This window comes from Tilletiaria anomala, assembly GCF_000711695.1.
Source record: "Tilletiaria anomala UBC 951 chromosome Unknown K437scaffold_93, whole genome shotgun sequence".
Classification (NCBI taxonomy): Eukaryota; Fungi; Basidiomycota; class Exobasidiomycetes; order Georgefischeriales; family Tilletiariaceae; genus Tilletiaria; species Tilletiaria anomala.
The window spans coordinates 1218-21507 of record NW_013546929.1 but is presented as its reverse complement, the minus strand read 5'-3'; the positions used below and the strand labels follow the sequence as shown (position 1 = coordinate 21507).

Genomic DNA, 20290 nt, shown 5'->3' with positions numbered 1-20290 from the left:
TGAAACAAAGAACGGAAAAGAAAGGAAAAAGAAAGGAAAAAGAAAGGAAAAAGAAAGGAAAAAGAAAGGAAAAAGAAAGGAAAAAGAAAGTAGATCGAATGCTCGCCGTGTCACGGCGAGCAAAGGCGACGAGATCGCTTTCATGTTTGCAGAGACAGCCTGTGCCGTGTCTTGGTGCGCTTCCATCAATGTGTCCGTATTCACTCCCGACCACATCTTACCTCGTCCACAGTCTTGATCAGTTGAGCACCGAATCAGCAGGAAACAGGGTGCAGCTCTCCACCCGCACCTGCGGCGTCCTGTAAGGTAGATAGCATACAGGCTCGATCTCCCAAGACCGCAGACCACTGCGCCTGGCCCACGGCATCAGATCTCCGTGCTTTGCTTGGCACACCCATCGACGGCGGGCTCACGCCGCCACCCCTGCTCTGCCTACATCTGAGCATCGCAAACTACTACTACTACCGCGCAATTTGAACCATGTCTGCGGACAATTTGACCTCGCGCTTCGGCTCCCTGCTGCCGCACATGCCATCGAGCGACCCGCTCGCGACGCTCGACCTCGCACCGAAGCAGCCGAGCTACCCATGGTACTTTGCTGAGCGGCCATCGCTCGTGCACGGTATCTCGGACAAGTACCTGTCGCTCATCCTGCCGATCATATGCTACTGGGGCCTGAGCACGGTGTACCACTTTCTCGACGAGTGGCAGCACCCGTTCTTTGAAAAGTACCGTATCCATGAGCCGGAGGAAGTGACGAAGCGCAACAAGGTCTCCAAGACGCGTGTCGTCGCCATGGTCCTTGTGCAACAGCTCATCCAAACTGCTCTAGGAATCTTTGTCCTCGAGGACGACGAGGTCGTGCACAAGCAGGTCTTCGCGGACCACAAGGCGCATATACGCAGCATTGGCGTCAGCCTCGCGAGGGTCGTTGTCAACATCTTTGGCATGAAGCAGGGTATGCAGATGCTCACTGCGTTCGGGACAGGCGTCGGCGAGTGGATCTATTGGTGGGGCGTCCCGATCGCGCAGTTCGCATTGGCCCTGTGAGTTCCATTCTCATTGGGCGGGGCGTACGTTGTGACGCACGTGCTGACTGTTCCCATACCATTTGCCATCAAGCATCGTGATGGACACTTGGCAGTACTTCTGGCACAGGGCGTTCCACCAGTCCAGATTCCTCTACCGCAACTTCCACAGCCACCACCACAGACTTTACGTTCCTTATGCTTTTGGGGCGCTGTATAATCACCCTTTGGAAGGTGCGTGTATGCCGCAACCTCACAGCTGGCACCGTGTTACGTGTCCGTACGTCCTGTGCCTTTAGCCGAAACAGACACTAAGCATTTCCCACATCTTCAGGCCTTTTGCTTGACTCTCTCGGAGCCGTCGTCTCGCACACACTCTCGTTTATGACTGTTCGACAGGGCATCCTCCTCTTTGCCTTCTCGACGCTGAAGACTGTCGACGACCACGGCGGATACGCGTTCCCATGGTGGATCGATCCGCTACATTTGGTGTTCCCCAACACCGCAGGTGAGTAGCACGGGCCAAAGGTAGACCGCTCGCACTTCTCCTGCTCGTCTTGGAGCTGACGCTCCTCCCCACTTTTTATCGCTCCCAGCGTACCACAACGTGCACCATGAGATGCAAGGGCTGCGGTACAACTTCAGCCAACCGTATTTCATCGTCTGGGACAAGTGGTGCGGCAGCCAGATGAACCCGGAAAAGTTCAAGGAGCTCAAGGCGCAGCGCGCACGCAAAAGCCAAGCGTACCAGAAGAGCGACGATAAAGTTGCTGGCACGGGTGCAGGGGAGTGCCAGTCAAGTGCTGTCAGTGCAGGCGCACAGGCAAGCATCGCCTTCGACGGCCTGCGCAAGCGCGATGTTGCGCCAAAAGAGATCGTCGACGCGGTCCGAGATCCATTCGTTACGACCGACCCGGGCGAACACCACGCGAAGGCTGGCACGAACGCGCCCTCATGATTGTAGCAGCAGCAGCGCGGAATTTGGCCATTTCGCTTCCTTTGTTGCTTTCAAGAATGATTGTTCTGCAGCAGCTTGTCATCTCATTCACCCACCCCTTTGCAGTTTCCCTCGTGCGTAATGTTATAATGCAAATTTGGTATGTGGTTACAGAACTTTTCTTTCCCGGCTGAAGGGTTCTTATATTGAAGCGGGATGTTTTGGATATGCCGCGAGAATAATCACATGCTAAATGTGATGCTTGTTAGGGCTACAGAAACGGTGACAGTACTGATGAAGGTATGCTCTCGAGTAGGAGAAAATGCATGGTCACTGTCTCAAGTCTCCATTGCATCCCGTTCCTCATCCTCCATTTCCTCCCTCCCTCTCTTCTGTTGCCGCCAGTTGTCGCTTCTAACCAATTGGAAAGAGACGAAAAGCAGGTCAGCCTCCCCGTAGGGCTCCCGAATCGAGCCCACAAGCGCAGCACTACTGACGCCTCAAAGCTGCTGTCGCCATTCTCTTCTCTTCGCCTCCGCGCAGCTTTGATGGTATTCATCTCCTTCGCGGATTCTCCTGTCTGTTGATGTTTCTTGTACTGATCACGCGCAAGGCAGACCGCTTCGAATTCTTTTAGTTGCCGCACGAACCCCTGCAAGAGCGAGTGAGCGAGTGTGGGAGGTGGAGAGAAGGGACGCGGCTGAATACCTCCGCAGCTGGAACATCAGAGGCGTAAGCAGATCATTTAATCACCTGGTTTATGTGGATGCAATAGCGGCGATACTGTATCATAGATATCGCGTCTTGAAACTTGAGCGCGCGCTTGTCGATAACGTACCTGCAAGCGAACAGCCAGTGGGATTAGCATTGACAGCTTGCCTGCACTGCAATTTCCGCGCCGAGCCTTCCCAACTGACATGGCCGCCATTGCCGGCGCACGGCTCATACCGCCATCATCATGGATCAGCACGCGTTGGCCCTGTACGCGAGACGCATCGACAAAGTCCCGGAACGACGGGTAGATGCTGATCAGATTCTGGTCTTGTCGGTCGTGCACGTCGAGGACAAGGTACTGGAACTGATCTGGAAAGCGCGGCTTGAGGAACAATGCCTCGCATGGAGAACGCAAGACAACGATGGAGGATATGTCGAGACGCAGCAGGTTCTCGAGGTTCTTGCCTGATTCGGCAGGTCCGACCCATATGCCTGAGACGACTTCTTGACACTCTCTTCGCATCTCATACCTGCGCGTGGTGCAGAAGCCACCTAAACTGGGTCAACAGGTACGACTCGAGGAAAAGTATCTGATGCAGCTCTAGCCTCACGTCCAATCGAGCTGCGGCAGCTCAAACGTGTCCGTATGCTGCCCCGTCATGTCTCGCGCTTCCGTGCAAGGGGGCTCGTGGCGCGGCCTGGCGGCGCGTTCGCACTTCCGCGGTTGCTGGCTTGCGTTTCTCGTACTGGCAACCGTCTGGGAGCAGGGTTTTCGAGGCTTGAGCAGCCGGTGGGGGTCACGTTGCGTTTTGGTCAGCTGTACGCAGCACGCCGCTCATCCCTCGGGAAGGGATTATTCGTAGCTGAGCCGGGTCAGCATCGCCGACGAGGGCGAGGCAGCAAGTGCCCTCCCAACAAGGTCACCTTGGGTTTCCAGGGCGCGGCGCACGCGGTAGCAGCCTTTCGATGGATGCGCCACCTGATGAGCTGCTCTGAACGGAGCAGCAGGGCTCCCATTTCGTTCATGCATTCGCAAGTGCAAGGAGCTAGGCGTGCTGTGAAGTACCTCGTGGATGTCAGGCAGGCCATTGATACCAAGTGTGATATTGAAGATCACGTGATTGGGAGGGAGTTCGGCGCAACAGACTATTGGTACCGCCACCTAGTCAGAGTGCGGCTTGGCTCGAGCGTCGTTTGCTCTGTACATTTGCATACACAGGAATTCGCATGACGTACCTCGGACCTGGCACCTGGACTCGTTTGAGCGTGCACAGGTGACCGTATAAAGAAAGGCAACACACAGTTGTTTGCCTTACAACGTTGTAGACCATATCCCCCGCTCTTCGCCACGTCGGCTCGACCTCCATCGTATGGTCGCCGCATGCCCCGGACATATTGAAGGTCAATTGGTTTTCTCGTATACCCGATCGAGCAAGATGTCGTTCGCTCACATCGTCCTGGTGAGAACCCCGCCTTCGTATCGCAAAGGGCGATCAAGTCTGTCTCTTGCGCTGCGCTGCTGCTCAAATGGAATTTATATTTTTCCTCTCTTGTTAACGACTTCCACAGGTATAAATCAAGGACGCCATCCTCTCCGACGCCGCTGTGGGAGAGCGGTGCAAGGCAGAATGCGCCAAGCTCAAGGCGTTGCCCGTCGTCCAGAAGGTGTGTAAGGAGTGCCACTACCGCCTGCCCCTCTCCATGGACAGAAGTGGCGACCTCAATTGGGGTGTTTACTCGCTGTTCAAGAACCTCGAGAAGCTCAATAAATATCTCGTCGATGAACAGGACCTTCGCAAGTCTTCCATGCAAAGCGTCCTCACGTCACGGCAAGGTAGAGCGTCTGACGTGGCATGGCTTTTCCTTCCCGTCTGTGCAGGATCTCAAAGAACAAGGTAGTGACCAGCGCAGAAATTGTGGCGAGCACGCATTGTTGGTTTCGGGAATTCCATGTTACCTTGCCCTGATCTGAAACATACGATTTGCCTAGTGCAGGATTATTGCCTACGATCCCGAAATTTAGAGCTAAGACTGCATGTGTACAATGAGTGGTATGGATATTAAGAGTACACTACGGCACGTTGCATTTTTACCTTTCCTGCAGGCTGTTGAGACGTTTCTTGAGCGCTGCATTCTCCTTGTCGAAATGCTGGATCTTGGCGTGTGCATCTGCCATCTTCTCCAACAGGTACACAGCGCGAGCCTTTCCCACGTCAGCGGTGCGCACCGAATACACTTCAGCGAGGTCGCGCAATTCGCGCTCCACCTCACGAACGATCGCCTCGTTGCTTGCGATAGCGCTAGCGTTAGACAAGAAGCGCTGCGTGTTCGCAAACACGCGGTCATCCACCAGTCGCTTGATCGCCTCCTGGAACACCGGCCTGCCCGCGCGAATCGTGGACGGACGCCCATCGGTGTGGCGGACAGAGATGATCTCCTCCTGCTCCATTGCTTTCAGTGCACCCTCGTCCCCCTTGAAGGCATCGTGCAAGGTGCCGTAGTAGTTCAGCTCTTCGTTACTTGCCAGCAAAGAGACGATCGTCCATGCTTGGCCACGCGACCACGGTAGCGTTTTGCTGTCCTCCACGTCGTCACCAAATGCATTCTTGCGCAGCTCGATGACCGTGCGGGTGATGATGTCTTCCACGGCGGACTTGACATTCTGCCCCAAGCTGACTTTTTGGATGAGCTGTGCGTGAGAGATAAAGAAAGCTTCAGATCGACTGCCGTAAAAACAGCTTTGTTCAAGAAGTACGCACCGTCTCGAGATCAGTAAGCCGTCCACCGAGCTTGTCCACGCACTCGGCAGTTTCGCGGTTCAGGCCTCCGTATTTGAGATCATCTTCAGCGCCCAGCTGCTCCTGCTTCCGCTTGAGCTCCTCCGTAATGCCGCGACTCGCTTCCTCCTCCGGAGCAGTGCCGATGAGCTCTCTCAGTTTGCTAGACACAATCTTTCTCGCACGCAGCTCATCCGCATCGGCGAGTAGCACGCCTTCGAATGGCCGATTGGGAAGGGCTTTGGTCAGCTCCTTGCCCATTGCGACCGGATTGTCGGAGACAAAAACGACGTGGGCAATGCCATTGGTGACCAACTCAGCGGACCACTCTGCCAGGGTTTGCCATAATACCGGGTTCTTGACACCCTTATGATGGAAGGACTTGATGACTACAACTGGGATGCGCCGAGCTGCGCTTGGGCTGACTTCTGACGCGAGTCCCTTCTCCATCTCCCACTCGTCTCGCGAGACACGAGCCTGCTTCTCTCCTTCGAGCGCCGCTTGGGCTTCAGCCTCCTTGGTGGCCTTTGCCTCTTCGCCCTCACCCAGAATAGCGCTCTTGAGCTTACTCACGCCCTGCCCGAGGGTGTCCGTAAGGCCGCTACCTTTCTTGTCACTGCCGTTCTCACCTGTGCTAAGCTCAGCCGCCCCTTTCTCGTCTTGCTTAGAAGCCTGCGTAGCAGCAATTGCAGCGGCAGCGGCCGCCGAGGGCTTTGAGAATGCCTTTTCATTCTCCTCCTGTCCACGTTTTCCCGCTTTCTTGGCACGCTTTTCAGCCTTCTTCGCTTCCCTTGCATTCACGGAGACAAGCGCAGATGTCACAACGCCGAGGACCTGGCGGAGCTGCGCATCGATGGGCGCGGCGAAACCGGCCTTTGAGCCGATCAGACCAACGGCTGCGAGGTCGATCAGGTTGTTCAGAGAGTTGAGCCAGGAAAAAACAGGCCAGTAGCCAGTCTCGCCAGCCAGCGCGTTGACTAGAGCAGCGTCTGCTTTACCAGCTTTGGCGATCGTGTCGCAGTCGATGTCCAAGTGCAGAACATCGCCCTGGAGAGTCCTCTCAATCAGCTGCCCTTTGCCGGAGCCTCGCGGACCGGAGACCGTGATGAATGTAGAAGGCGTCTCTTTGAGTAAGCCAGAGATATTTTTGGCAGCCTGCTGCCGCTCCCACCATATGTCCTCTTTAGCTATATCCTTGAAGTCCTCGCCTAGAAGCTGCCCCGTTGTCTTCTTTAGCCAGCCGTAAAGCTTGTACTGCTCCAGATTGAAAGTGTTCTCCAGTTTTTGCTCCACGAACCATGCGCGGATCGGATCGAAGACGACGTAAGTAATCGTGCCGAGCAGGGTCAAGATGACTGGAAAGACGATCCTCGGGTGGTTGGAGAACCAGTCCCACATCATCTTGCTGCGGAGGATCCTCTCGTAGTTGATAACGAGCGTCGGACCGTCAGGAAGCGTCATTCCATGTGCACAATTGCGCGCGGATGTAGCTCCTCGAATGCGACTGAATGTCACCGTGGCCTCGTTCGGCTTCTTTTCGATGTTGCTGATTCTTCCGTACGGACGTAGAATCTCCCATATCCTTTCTTCGCTGATGTCGCCACCCTGCAGCTGCACCTTGATGCGCGACGCAGGGAAACGGTTCAGGTCGTCTCTCCATGGGCGCCCTTGCACGACATGCAGCGAGGGTTTACTAAAGAGAATGATGGTGTTCGGGTCGTAAAATCGCTTAAGATTACGCTTGAGGGAACGCTCGATCTCAAGCAGCGCTACATCTCGATCTTCTGTGATGTGTTTCTTGTACGCAAAGGATACGAAAGCGCCGCCATCCTTTATCCTGCCGTCGACAGACGCTAAAATGAGACCAAGCATTACGGGACAGCGAGTGGTGATCTACCGGCTCACCTCTCCTCAACGCCGAGGACCTTGAAGCCGTGCCCAACTTCTTCCTCAGGCGGTATGCTGTTCTTGATGCGCTCGAGCAGAAGTCCCTGCTCTGCCGAGGCAAGGTAGCTGCGTAAATCCCACCATCCCAGCTTGATTGGAAAGCAAGAGTCGAAGCTGTCAACCGCCGGAAGGACATAGATCAGTGTGCGTCCTTGCATTCAGGTAGGTAGGCGGCTCACTACAGGTAGCCAGAAGCCATCGTCAGCTCATTGGCAATTCCATCCGCATTGACAGAGATTGGGCAGTGAAGAGGATCGAAGGGCGTTACTCCGGCGCCCTGAGCCAAGTCACGGATGGAAGATGAAGCAAAGTGCCTTTTGGTAAAAGCTAAACCCGTCAGCCTCTGATTCCCCGAACAGGCAGGCTTGCGCAGGCCTCGCAGCGACCCTTGAGCCTCATTTCGATGATTGCATGATGATGCCGAGCGAGGTCCTTGGGCATCCGCTGTAGGTCCTCGGGTAGGGGCAACGGTGGACGACCACGCTATCAACGGCCTTACAGAGCGCGCGGGCGGCGGCCACAGCCTGAGGCCTGCTGCGAGCATGGTCAGTCTGAACGCTTGATCGGATGGCTGGCGTGGAGGGTGGCAAAGTGCGGCATCCAAAGCTCAACATCGACGCAGCTGCAAGCAAAAGTGGACACGAGAATGTGGATAAGCCTGATAAAATTGGAGCTCACTGCACAGCGAATCAGGCGGCGCTCGCCTCGGTATGACATCATTATCACATCTCACCCCCCCTTTTTGCCTACTCTGTCTCTTCCACACAACTTTGGTCTCGGTAAGCGATGAGTATCTATTGTTCTCATCACGAAGCGGCGGGAGTCTATAAATACACGCACATAAGGCTTGGGCGAGTCCTAGCACTGTGTCAGGGCCGGCGTGCCACGCACCAAGCCAGCGCCCGATGCCATTGTCTCGAGTCTCGGTGGGCTGGTCATCAGCCATTGATCAACCCTCGTACATAGCGTCTGCGTCATTCCCAGCCACCTGCATGGCTCGGTGTGGGGGTTAAGGCCAAGCCATCGCGGTCCTCCGGTAATCTCACCATTTGTTCCTGTCTTGTCCCATCTCCTTGGCCAACGAAAGATCCTCCTCCTCGGGCAGCGCCTTGGAGTCGCTAAGCGCAAACAAAGGCGGCGATGCGAGACCGTACGCAAAGCCGCTCCTCTGCGCCCTGGCTCCTCCCGGCGCACTGGCCGGATATGCATGCACTCGAGCGAATTGATTCTCACCAGCGCCAGCGCCAACGCCAGAGCCAGGATTGGAAACAGCATAGTGGTTGTAGCGGGTAAGCGACGAGCCGGGACTGTAAGCGTACGCGTGTCCGAAACCCTGCCCATATGGGGCTTGTCGGCTACCACCCATGAGAAAGACCTGCGGCGTCACGTAGCCTAGGGCGGTCGTGTTGAAAGACATGATGGACTGTCGCCGCGATGCCGATGGCGCCCTTCCTGGCTGCTGCCGTTGCTGACCGGCATGGGACTGCTCCTGGCTGAAGAGCATGCCGGCTGAACGGGAGGCTGAACAGGCCGTCTGCGGGGGTAGCGCTTCAGGCGACGCGCCGATGTTGAGCAGGAGATGTGCAGCGGAGGTATCTGCGCCTGACGAACGTGCACAGCCGCTACCATCACCATTCAAATCTTCTCTTTCTTCGGTGCGGCCACGGTGCGCCCGCCCCTGGGAGTACCCGGAAGCGGGTTCGGCAGATGGTGGAGGGTGCGGGGAGCCAGGCAAGGTGGTGCGCGAGTCGCTGACGGCCGCCGATTCCCTCAGCTGCTGCCAGCTAGAACGGCGGGTAAACGGATCGCTGCTGCTCAGCGCGACCATAGGAGGAGGCAGCTCGGGCCAATTAACACAGGTTCCGTTCCCGTGGCCACCGTGACCGAGGCAAGGACGCATGGCGGGGGATGCACCAGGTGCAGCCAAATGGAGAGGATGTACGCCCGCGAAAGGTACAAAGCTAGCCGAGTTCTTTCGCAGGTTGCCTGGATCGTCGTTACTCGACTGAAGGATGGGCAAGCCGGCCCACAGGGTCATCATCGGGCTCGTCAGGCTGCGTGAGGGCAATCCCGCGGAGGCGGGGAGGGGCAAGATCATCGGGGATGGATTCTGCTGGTGGTACCCTCTTCCGCCTGCCATAATCGTGCTTCCGGTTGTCGTGCTAAGGCTTGCGCTGCTGACGGCGCTGAGTGTGCCAGACGTGGGCGGCGAGCGTTCCTCGCTGGAAGAAGCGGTCGATGAGGGAGTGGCCCTCGCGGGGGCCGTGCCGCGGCGGGGGACACGGATGGTATGCCTTGGCGGGTGCACAAAAGTGCGGGTGCGTGCGCTCGCAGGGTCTGCTCCTTCTCCCGCTGAGCTTACCCCTGGGCCCGAGACCTGTTCTGTTGTTGGCGGAGGCCCAGGCGTCAGAGGGGGGAGTGCGTCCAGCTCCATGTCGGAGAAAGTCAACCCGTCCGAGACCGTCTCTTCATCGCTGCTAGGTGCTTTGCTACGTCCTACCTCTCGGACCTGCCTCATTTGACCGGGCTCCATGGACATCGCTGTGTTCGGCGACAAAGCCTGCTGTTGTCTCGATCGCGGTGTTGGCATAGACTGCGATTTCGGATGCTGTTGTTGTTCATGAACGGGGATCTGTGCGCCTCGCAGCGGCTCCTCGTCCTCCTCGCGCTCCTTGTCTACCGTCTTGATGACTGCCTGCTGGCGCCCGGTCTCGAGCTCTTCGATGCGAGTGTGCAGTTCCAAAATGTAATCTGTGGCCAAGGTGTGAATCATCAGTTTACTTCTTCCCAGACAGTCATAAGAACTCGAATGCCTGCATCGAACTCGCCGATCGTGTGTGTAAGCACATCAAGTTTATGCAATCCGAGCTCTTCTTCCTGAGCCGGATCCTTTATTGGTACCTTGACAGCCCATGCATTTCGCCTCTTCCTTTTGCGCTTCGCCGCACCATCCGGTCCTCCAGGCACCCAGTCTGGTCCATCCTCATCTTCGTCATCCTCATCGCCGCCGGTTGCAGCACTGTACCCGGAACGCCCACGGTTCTTCTCGTCCATCTTCGCAGCACAAGCCGGGACGAGGTTACGTAGCGTGATGAGCCGGTCGTTGATCTTTTCACGCCTACGTCTTTCAATCTGGGAGTGCGTCGCACGGCGTCGAGTGTCGCGTGTGCCTTTGCTCCCACCTCGGGTTGCGCTCGCAATAAAGCTTGTGCACGCGGGCTTCCCGGAGACACAGTGTGGTGGCACTGATGCCGATTTTCCTTGCATGTTGGGGCCCCGAGACGGGAGGGACGACCCGGAGGCTAGTGACGATGTCGTTTGGGTCGACGTTTCGTGGCCACCGTGGCCTTTACTGCTCTCTGCATTCGCAGCTTCTGTCGTGGATAACGGCAATGTGATTGAGGCTGATGAGAATAACAGCGCGGAAGAGGGAGCAGCAGCTCCAACCGCAGCCTGTGCGGCTGTAGAAGAGAGAATGGTCCGTAGAGACATGTGCTACCTTTTCACTTGTACAGAACAGGTAGGTATAGTTGGCAGTCACTTGGGATTCTGGTTGAAAGGCTGTGCCAGAACTGATGCTCAGGTTCCAACTGTAGGAATCAGCTCTTCCCCCCGAGGTCGATGAAGTTGCAACCCGTGATGGTGATAGTACCGAGTTCACGGAGAAAGTCCAGTCTGTCTCTATTTGCGGACCTTCATCAACAATGCAGCGAACGCCGAAACGTAAGCAAGTTCACGAGCATCTCGAGCCCATCGCTCAAGCCTCAACCCAGTAAGGCGGATGATGTATACCTGTGGATGTGGATTATAATAGGAGCAATTTGGAGAATCATGGGGTCTGTGATAATGCTTGAACAACAGTAGCCCACGTTCGTAGGCTATGATGCAGGGTGTGATCGCACGACCTCGACTGCTCCACCCTCTATTATTGGATCAACACGGGGAGGAGCCGCACGACTCGACTGCGGGAGAGGCGACCCTAATCCTCTCAAATCTGCGAACTGGCAGCGCCCTGTCTCTCTCTGTCTCTCCATCACTATGCTCGCTTGCACATTCTTCTCCGACTGAGACCCAGACCCAAAGAGGTGCATGGTCGTGCTGGTGTGCTGTACCAGTTGTATCAAGTTTCGACACCTTCGCTTTGGGTGGCGCGTGCGCCGTGCACGTGCGAAGCATTGCGCCAAAGATACTTATGTAAGCTTCCTGGGTCGTCATTCTCTTACTCGCTTGAATCGCATTAGACGATGCTGTCCGCAAGCCAGTATTATCGCCTCTTTCAAGATTCCATGTTGATCTAATCTGGATGGACGACGAAGAACTGAAGATGGCGAGAGTGCCAATCAAGGGTGGCAACCACATCGGGATGCAGTTGCAGAGAGCACGCTGCCGAAGTGCATCTGTTGCCACGGCAAACGCCTTGTAGAACATCGAAGCGGATGTGGCCCACATTGAAAGCCTTCGTACCTGGGGTCCATCCCCGTCGGTGAACCTGCAGCGATCCATCCTTGGGCGGACGAGAGCACGGGAAGGCTGCAGTTCTGTTCCGAATTTCAACATTCCCATGCTCTGCGCTGGCCAAGAGCAGTGTTGCAATGGACAAACTCGTACCGCGCATGGCGCTCAGACGCTCGTTGCGAAGATAGAGAGAATAGGGCTATTGAGCTCCGATCAGGCTGTTATCCGCTCACCATGCTGGGCAGGAAGTTATGTACTCTGCGCTGGACATACTCAACGTGGACAACGCTTGACATGGTACAGTAGACGGTAGACCCAGCAAGCAGTACATGGTTCCAACACATCGGATAGGATGATGAGGATTGATGATTGGCGATTTCTTCTATAAGATATTTACATTGTGTTGAACTTGTATTCACACGTTTCCCCACCAGGCGCTAGCACATTGAGGATGGACTTCATGGGTCCTTCCGATCATGAGCTGTGTGTGGCGGGAAGTAAGAGGGAACAGTGGAAGAAATTGTGATCATAATTTTTCTCTTCCTGCTCTTCCTCAGCGGCTGGGTCTTTCTGAAGCTTTTTATGAAGTTGTCGTTGCTTGTGCAATCGTGTTGACATCTAAAGTTTGGGTCGTGGTATGATGCATGCATGCGCTTTTGCTTTTGTGCTCTGCTTTGCTTTTTTGTGCGAGTGCTGGTAAGATGCTTTGCCGCGAGTCTAGCTCGATCAAGCGGCAACGGCGAGGCTGCTATGGACCTTGCCAGGCGCGTAATGCCTATGGGGAATACCCCCTGCCCAAGCCAATCGCGAGCCGCCAGTCAACTCAATGTCGATGGAAGCAGCGCATGCCCGACCCTCCGCAATGGCCCAGACGATCAACGACTGTCCTCGACGGGCATCTCCGCAAGCCCAAGCGCCAGCCTGGTTTGTCTTGTATGGAGCCTTGCTGTCCTTGTCTCCCGCCTTGATGTTGGAGCGGGCGTCTTGCTCGATGCCCAAGCTCTTAAGCGCCTCATTCTCGGGGCCAAGGAACCCAAGCGCGAGCAAGCACAAGTCGCATGGCCACCTCTTCTCCGAGCCAGGTACCTTGTTCATCTGCCACTTGCCTGAGGCGTCCTTCTCCCAAGCAACCTGCACGGTGTGGAGGGCCACAAGTTTACCGGTCTCGTCCTTCTCGAACTTGGTCGTCGAGATCTGGTAAGTGCGCGGGTCGCTGCCGAAGTGCTCGGCAACCTCTGTGTGACCGTAGTCAGTGCGGAAGATGCGCGGCCACTGTGGCCATGGGTTGTCGCGTGTACGTCCCTCGGGCGGTTGCGGCAGCAGCTCAAAGTTAGTAACGGAGGCGGCCCCGTGACGCACCGAAGTACCGATACAGTCATTACCCGTGTCACCGCCACCGATGACGATGACGTGCTTGCCGTGTGCGCTGATGTAGTTGTCGTCCTGAAGGCCGGAGTCGAGCAGGCTCTTTGTGTTTGCGCCCAGGAAGTCCATCGCAAAGTGGACGCCGTCAGCCTCGCGACCCTCGATCTTCAGGTCGCGCGGCCAGGTGGCACCAGTGGCGAAGGTGACTGCGTCGTACTGCTCCCTAAGGTCAGCAGCGTCAATGTCGCGGCCAACCTCGACACCGCACTCGATGCGGATACCCTCCTCTTCCATCAGCTTAATGCGCCGAGCAACAACGTCCTTGTCCAACTTCATGTTGGGGATGCCGTACTCGAGCAGTCCTCCTGGACGGTCAGCACGTTCGTAGACCGTGACAGAGTGACCAGCCTTGTTCAGTTGGTCAGCGCAAGCCAGCCCTGCAGGGCCAGAGCCAATAATGGCAACAGTTTTGCCAGTGCGGTGTGCCGGCGGCTGCGGCTTGACGTAACCAAGTTCCCAGGCTTTGTCGATGACTGAGGATGACAGAATGCATTAAAATCGATCAACAAAAGAAATCATCGCAGCGGCTGAAGATGGACTCACTTGCTCGCTCGACGCTCTTGATGCCCACCGGCGATTCGGTGATGCCAAGAACGCATGCACCCTCGCATGGCGCTGGGCACACTCGTCCAGTGAACTCTGTATAAGGTAGCTACATCAGCAGGAGCCTCACGGTATACGTGCCTGTTCTCTCAAACTTACCTGGGAAGTTGTTGGTCATCATGAGGCGGTGGTATGCATCCTCCCACTGACCCTTGAAGACCAGGTCGTTCCACTTGGGAATGACGTTCGAGATCGGGCAACCAGTGTCAGACTGGCAGAAAGGAACACCGCAGTCCATGCAGCGTGCGGTCTGATACTTGAGCTCAGCGTCAGAGAGACGGTTGGAGAGCTCCTTGAAGTCCTTGACACGCTTGGTTGGGTTGCGGTAGTGTTCGCCGAGGCGCTTGTACTTCATGAAGCCACGGGTTTTGTCGAGTTTCGCAAGACGTGCCTTAGCGGCTTCCTCGTCGACCATAGCGTCTTCAATGTCCACCTCCTTTGGCTCAGCTACCGGGTGATCCTTCTTGGACTCCTCCTCACCACCCAGGCTGACCTGGCTGCCGTGGCGAGAAAGCGTGCCCAGCAGGTCAACGTGGCTGGAGCGCTTCTTCTCAGCAGCCGCCTTGGCTGCCTCCTCCTCCAGAACACGCTTGTAATCCAGCGGCATGACACGAACGAAGCGTGGTAGAAGGTGGTGGAACTCCTTGATGACGTGATCCGCAATCGTTGAGCCAGTGTAGTGACGGTGATTCTCGATCAGGTTGCGGAGCTCTGCAATCTCGTGCGGGTCCTTAACCTGGCCAAGTTCAACCATCTCGGTGTTGCACTTGTGGACAAAGTCGCGGTTCATGTCGAGAACGTAGGCGATGCCACCAGACATACCAGCAGCAAAGTTGCGACCCGTACTGCCGAGAATGACAACGCGACCACCGGTCATGTACTCGCAACCATGGTCGCCAACACCTTCAACAACGGCATGTGCACCCGAGTTGCGCACGGCGAAACGTTCAGCGGAGATACCACGGAAGTAGGCATTTCCGCTGGTAGCACCGTACAAGCACACGTTACCGACGATAATGTTTTCCTCGGCCTTGAAACTAGAATTCTTGGGTGGGTAGACAATCAAGCGACCACCGCTCATGCCTTTGCCCACGTAGTCGTTGGCGTCACCCTCGAGCTCGAATGTGATGCCGGGTGCGAGGAAAGCACCGCATGACTGGCCGGCGGAGCCCTTGGCGTTGATGTGGATCGTGTCACGGGGCAGACCCTCCTCACCGTATAGCTTGGACACACGGTAAGACAGAGTTGCACAAAGGGCACGGTCGGTGTTGACAACATCACACTCGATCTGGACAGGAAGACCCTCCATGAGTGCAGGCTCAGCCTCGGAGATGAACTTGTTGTCGAGACGGACGTAGAGGCGGTGATCCTGCTGGCGGACCTTGTAGGTGGCGGCACCAGGACGCATCTCGTGAGCCGGCTTGAGGATAGCGCTCAAGTCAAGGTTGCGAGTCTTGGGGGTGCGAAGGGTGTCATCGACACGAAGCAAGTCCGAGCGGCCGACCATCTCATTGATTGTGCGCATGCCGAGCTTGGCCATGATGGAACGCAGTTCCTCGGCAAGGTAGTAGAAAAAGTTGACAACATGCTCCGGTTGGCCAGCGAACTTCTCCCTCAATTCAGGGTCTTGCGTGCTGCACAGAGGGGTGAAAGGGGTCAATCATCAACGATAGCCATTAACGGCAGAGAAGAGTGAACGTACGCAATTCCAACAGGGCAAGTGTTCCTGGAATGAAATAAGGGTGTCAGTACTGCTTGCAAGAATGTTGTCAAAGGATAATGGCCTCACAAATGGCATTTTCTCATCATTATGCAGCCCATTGCGATCAGAGGGGTGGTCGCAAAGCCGAACTCTTCAGCGCCGAGCAGCGTTGCGATAGCGACGTCGCGACCGGTTCTGATTTGACCGTCCGTCTGGACAGTAACACGTCCACGCAGGTCGTTCAGCACGAGCGTCTGGTGCGTCTCGGCGAGGCCGAGCTCCCACGGAAGACCGGCGTACTTGATGCCCGTCCAGCGCGAGGCACCTGTGCCACCATCATGGCCAGAAATCAGGATGTGATCCGCCTTGGCCTTCGCGACCCCGGCAGCGACGATGCCGACACCGACTTCAGAGACGAGCTTGACACTGACACGTGCGCGCGGGTTGGCGCACTTGAGGTCGTAGATCAGCTGCTTCAAGTCCTCGATCGAGTAAATATCGTGGTGTGGGGGCGGCGAGATAAGGCCGACGCCGGCTGTCGAGTGGCGCGTGCGCGCAATGGAAGACGAGACCTTGTGGCCCGGGAGCTCGCCACCCTCACCAGGTTTGGCGCCCTGCGCCATCTTGATCTGCAGCTCGTCAGCGTCCGCAAGGTAGTTGCTCGTGACACCGAAGCGGCCCGAGGCGATCTGCTTAATTTTGCTGCGCAGCGAATCGCCGTTGGGGAGCGGAATGGAGCGCTCAGCGTCCTCACCGCCTTCGCCCGTGTTGGACTTGCCGCCGAGACGGTTCATGGCGATGGCAAGGGCAGAGTGGGCCTCCATGGAGATGGAGCCGTAAGACATGGCACCGGTGCAGAAGCGCTGGACGATCTCGGTCCATGGCTCGACTTGGTCGACGGGGATAGGCCTGCGCTTGTCGTAGGCAAAGTCGAGCAGACCACGGAGCGCAGTCGCTTTGACAGAATTGTGTGCCGCCTTCGAGTAGGCGTCCCAGGCGGACTGGTTGCGCTCGCGAGTGGCGTCCTGCAGGTTAGCAATGGAGACCGGGTCATTGACGTGGGGCTCACCACCGTCGCGCCAATGGTACTCGCCCGACTCGGGCAGACCAGGAACGGTGATGGTCTCACGCGAGGGGTATCCACGGTCGTGGAACTCGAGAGCGTCCATGGCGATGAGCTCGAAAGTGGCGCCCTTGATGCGGCTAGCGGTACCGACGAAGCATCGGTCGATGACCGAGTTGTCTAGCCCGAGGGCCTCGAAGATCTGCGCGCCTTTGTACGATGCGAGCGTCGAAATACCCATTTTGCTGAAGACCTTTAAGAGACCGCCGTCGACGGCGGTCTTCCAGTTCGCAAGGATCTGCTCCGCGCTGATATCCTCCTTGATCAGGCCCTCACGGTGGACCTTGAGCATGGCCTCCTGGGACAGCCAGGGGCAGATGGCGTCGGCACCGTAGCCGACGAGGACGCAGAAGTGGTGCACCTCGCGCGCCTCGGCCGTCTCGATCATGAGGGCGATCTTGCTGCGTTCCTTGTTGCGAATAAGATGATGGTGCACGCCACCGCAGGCGACGAGCGAGCTGATCGCGACGCGGTCACGGCCAACATTGCGGTCCGAAAGGATGACGACGCGGATGCCGTCGCGGATCGCCTGCGAGGTCTCGGTGCAGATGCGGTCAAGCGTGCGTTCGTAGCCGTCAATGACTTCGCCCTTGTCAAAGGTGATATCGATGACGCGCGAAGGCCAGTCCTTGTGCACGGTGCCGAGCTGCTTCAACGCATTCATCTCATCGATGCTGAGCATCGGGCTTGACAGACGCAGCCTGTGGCACTGATCCGGGCGCATCTCGAGCAGGTTGCCCTCGGGGCCGACGTACGTCTCGAGCGACATGACGACGGACTCGCGGATCGGGTCAATTGGAGGGTTGGTGACCTGTGCGAAGAGCTGACGGAAGTAGTCGTAAATCTGGCGGGGCGCCTCGGCCAAGCACGCAAGTGGACCGTCGTTACCCATCGACCCAAGCGCTTCCTTGCCAGTGGCAAGCATGGGAAGCATAAGCAGGTTAATCTGCTCAACCGTGTAACCGAACGCCAAAAGCTTAGGGTCCTGGCTAAGCTTGTAGTCGTCGAGCGTCGGAGCAATCGAGTGGCCAGAGGCCCTGCGGACGTGGTTAACAATGTCAGGTAGGTGCAGCAGCTGCGCCTCGAGCCAAGCGGCAAAGTCTGCGCGCTGGGCGGTGGACATCTTGAGCTCCTTGTCATCGACGACGCGGCCCTCGACGGTGTCGACAAGCAGCATCTTTCCCGGCTGTAGACGACCTTTGGAGAGGACCGTTTCGGGGGGGATGTAAATAGTGCCGACCTCGGAGGCGCAGATCATAATATCCTCGTCCGTGATAAAGTACCGGCACGGGCGCAGACCGTTGCGATCCAGATTGGCACCGCAAAAGCGTCCGTCGGAGAAGGTAAAGAGCGCGGGACCGTCCCAAGGCTCCATCAAGCAGGCTGCCCACTTATAGAAGGCGACCTTCTCCGGCTCCATCTCCGCCTCGTTGCCCTGCCAAGCCTCTGGAATCATTAGCATGACGGCCTGAGGCAGCGTCAAGACGTTGTTGACGACGAGCAGCTCGAGCACGTTGTCGAATGCAGCCGAGTCGGAGCCACCCGACTCAATGATCGGGTATAGCATATCCAGCTCGTCGGCAAACGTCTCGGAGCGCAGCTGGCCCTCACGAGCGCGCATCCAATTCTTGTTGCCGCGGATGGTGTTTATCTCACCTGCAGGGCACAATCAAACAAAAACTTAGCCTCTGCTCCGAAAGCCCAACAGTGTCAACAAAGGTTGCTCACCGTTGTGTGCAGCCCACCTCATTGGCTGAGCCCTGTCCCACGAGGGGAATGTGTTGGTGGAGAAACGAGAGTGTACGAGCGCAAAGTGGCTGGCATACCGTGCGTTGACAAGATCATAGTAGTAGTCGTACACCTGCCTCGGCGACAGCTGGCCCTTGTAGACGATGTTTGAAGGGCTTAACGAGCAGATGTAGAACCAGTTGGCAAGGCCGATCTTGTGGGTAGCGGACTTGCGCAGGACGTACAGCTGCCGGTTGAAATACTGGCTGTCGAAGCGTGCGGATGGGTTCTCGCAGGACTTGGAGGCCTTGCCGTAGTGGTCGGCAAGCACGACGAATGGTTGCAAAATCTTTGGCTCCTTGGAGAGAGCTGCAGGGCCGAGGATAGTGTTATCGACCGGAACATCACGCCAGCCAAGAACGCGGAGGTGGAGCTCGACGGCGAGGTCCTCGAAAATCTTTTGGTGCTGCGCACGGACCTTATCGTCCTTAGGGGTGAAGAACAAGTTTCCGACGGCGTACTGCCCCTGCTCAGGGAGTTGGATGCCCATGTCGAGCTCGACTTCGCGCCTGAAGAACGCATCTGGCATGCCGGTCATAGCGCCCGCGCCATCTCCGTCCCTTGCGTCGGCACCAGTGGCACCACGGTGTGTCATATTGCAAAGCAGCTGCTTTGCATCGTTGACGATCTTGTGAGAAGGCTTGCCTTTGATGTGGACCATGAATCCGACACCGCAGCTGTCCTTTTCGTTGTCTGGATCGTACAAACCTTGGGCAGCGGGGAGGGAGCCGCCAGCCCAGGAGCTCGCGTCACGGGCAACATTGTGGAAACCGGACTTGACTGGGTCCTCAAAGGTGGTGACCTCGCCATGGTCCTCGATGATGGCCGTCAGGCTGTTCTCCATTTGGTTGTTGGCAAGGCTCTTACCCGTCTGGAACGACGTGGCGACCATCGTGGGCGGCGCCGAGTGTGCGTGTGTGTATGAGTGACTCGGGTAGCACGCACGGGTGTGGCGAGAAGACAATGGTTGCGGAGATATGATCTGGGCAGCTCGTTCGCTCTGTCTCCACTGTCTCCGTCGTCGTAGCTCGACAACGGGATCCCGAAAGGCTGGAAGCGTCGAGCTGTCTTGCCTCTAATGCACTAGGATGTTCTGCAAAGAGGATGGAAGAAGAACGACGACGGACAGACTGCTGTTCACGATGGGGATGGTGGTCAGGATGGAAGAGGCGAGATATGAACGGTGGAAGATGGGTGCAAAGTCGAGCCGCGGATGGATATGACAAGCGAGAGAAGAGTGAGCAAGAGTGGGGGGGAGGGTTGAGTCCGTGAGAGAGAGAGCGCGCGGCATTGCGACGAGGCACAGTGACACTGCTCTGCCCGCAATTCCTAACTGGGGTTGACCGTCGAGATTCAGCTCTGATTCTCACCATGAGTGGCGGTATGCCCCGAGCCGATGTGCTCGATGTACGTAGGTAACTATGCACTATGAGCCTGCAACTGGAGTGGCTGGAAAGTGGAAGGGCAGGCGCCAGGCCACTGTCCTCCTTCCCCCCAGTGCCCACCATGCAACTAGGCAGGATTATCAAAGCAAAAGATGGGCTTTGCTGCTCTTTGTACGTACACTTGGAATGGAAGTAATGCACGCGTTTTGGTACGAGAAGGCGACACTGGCCCAATGCCTGCCCAGAGTGGGTGGCAAGTGCTCATGTGCCAAGGCAGGAAAGGTGGAGTCGCTGAACACTGGACATGAACCGATGACTGGAATCTAGAATGTACATGTATGTGGGCACATATGCACCATGAACACCTCCGCTGAGAGCCGCAGCAGACCCAGGCACTACATAGGCA

The 20290-nt window shown here is 56.9% G+C and overlaps 6 protein-coding genes across 6 annotated transcripts; 2 read left to right on the top strand and 4 right to left on the bottom strand.

The window, feature by feature from the left end:
• Nucleotides 1-528: 528 nt before the first annotated feature.
• Nucleotides 529-1986, top strand: K437DRAFT_227433 (uncharacterized protein; the record flags this gene model as incomplete). The annotated part of the gene is made up of 4 exons (XM_013385867.1): nt 529-1046; nt 1123-1262; nt 1363-1536; nt 1625-1986. The coding sequence occupies 4 exons, from the start codon at nt 529-531 to the stop codon at nt 1984-1986; spliced, it is 1194 nt and encodes a 397-aa protein (XP_013241321.1).
• Nucleotides 1987-2082: 96 nt separating this feature from the next.
• K437DRAFT_258712 (phosphatases II) lies at nt 2083-3726 on the bottom strand. Its single transcript, XM_013385866.1, has 5 exons — nt 3291-3726; nt 2883-3209; nt 2719-2803; nt 2463-2617; nt 2083-2379 (listed from the first exon to the last, which is right to left on the bottom strand). The coding sequence occupies exons 1-5, from the start codon at nt 3338-3340 to the stop codon at nt 2304-2306; spliced, it is 693 nt and encodes a 230-aa protein (XP_013241320.1). The 5' UTR covers nt 3341-3726; the 3' UTR covers nt 2083-2303.
• Nucleotides 3727-4620: 894 nt separating this feature from the next.
• Nucleotides 4621-8019, bottom strand: K437DRAFT_258710 (uncharacterized protein). Its single transcript, XM_013385865.1, has 4 exons — nt 7583-8019; nt 7362-7517; nt 5439-7293; nt 4621-5368 (listed from the first exon to the last, which is right to left on the bottom strand). Exons 1-4 carry the CDS (start codon nt 7945-7947, stop codon nt 4769-4771), a joined length of 2976 nt encoding a protein of 991 aa, XP_013241319.1. The 5' UTR covers nt 7948-8019; the 3' UTR covers nt 4621-4768.
• Nucleotides 8020-8172: 153 nt separating this feature from the next.
• On the bottom strand, nt 8173-10335 carry K437DRAFT_190744 (uncharacterized protein). The gene has a single exon (XM_013385864.1). The coding sequence runs from the start codon at nt 10174-10176 to the stop codon at nt 8446-8448; it is 1731 nt and encodes a 576-aa protein (XP_013241318.1). The 5' UTR covers nt 10177-10335; the 3' UTR covers nt 8173-8445.
• K437DRAFT_190743 (uncharacterized protein) lies at nt 10336-11155 on the top strand. The gene has a single exon (XM_013385863.1). It carries the CDS (start codon nt 10495-10497, stop codon nt 11026-11028), a length of 534 nt encoding a protein of 177 aa, XP_013241317.1. The 5' UTR covers nt 10336-10494; the 3' UTR covers nt 11029-11155.
• Nucleotides 11156-12212: 1057 nt separating this feature from the next.
• Nucleotides 12213-19646, bottom strand: K437DRAFT_275753 (putative glutamate synthase). Its single transcript, XM_013385862.1, has 6 exons — nt 18440-19646; nt 15676-18367; nt 15589-15612; nt 13986-15520; nt 13827-13922; nt 12213-13756 (listed from the first exon to the last, which is right to left on the bottom strand). Exons 1-6 carry the CDS (start codon nt 19389-19391, stop codon nt 12585-12587), a joined length of 6471 nt encoding a protein of 2156 aa, XP_013241316.1. The 5' UTR covers nt 19392-19646; the 3' UTR covers nt 12213-12584.
• Between the last annotated feature and the right edge of the window lie 644 nt (nt 19647-20290).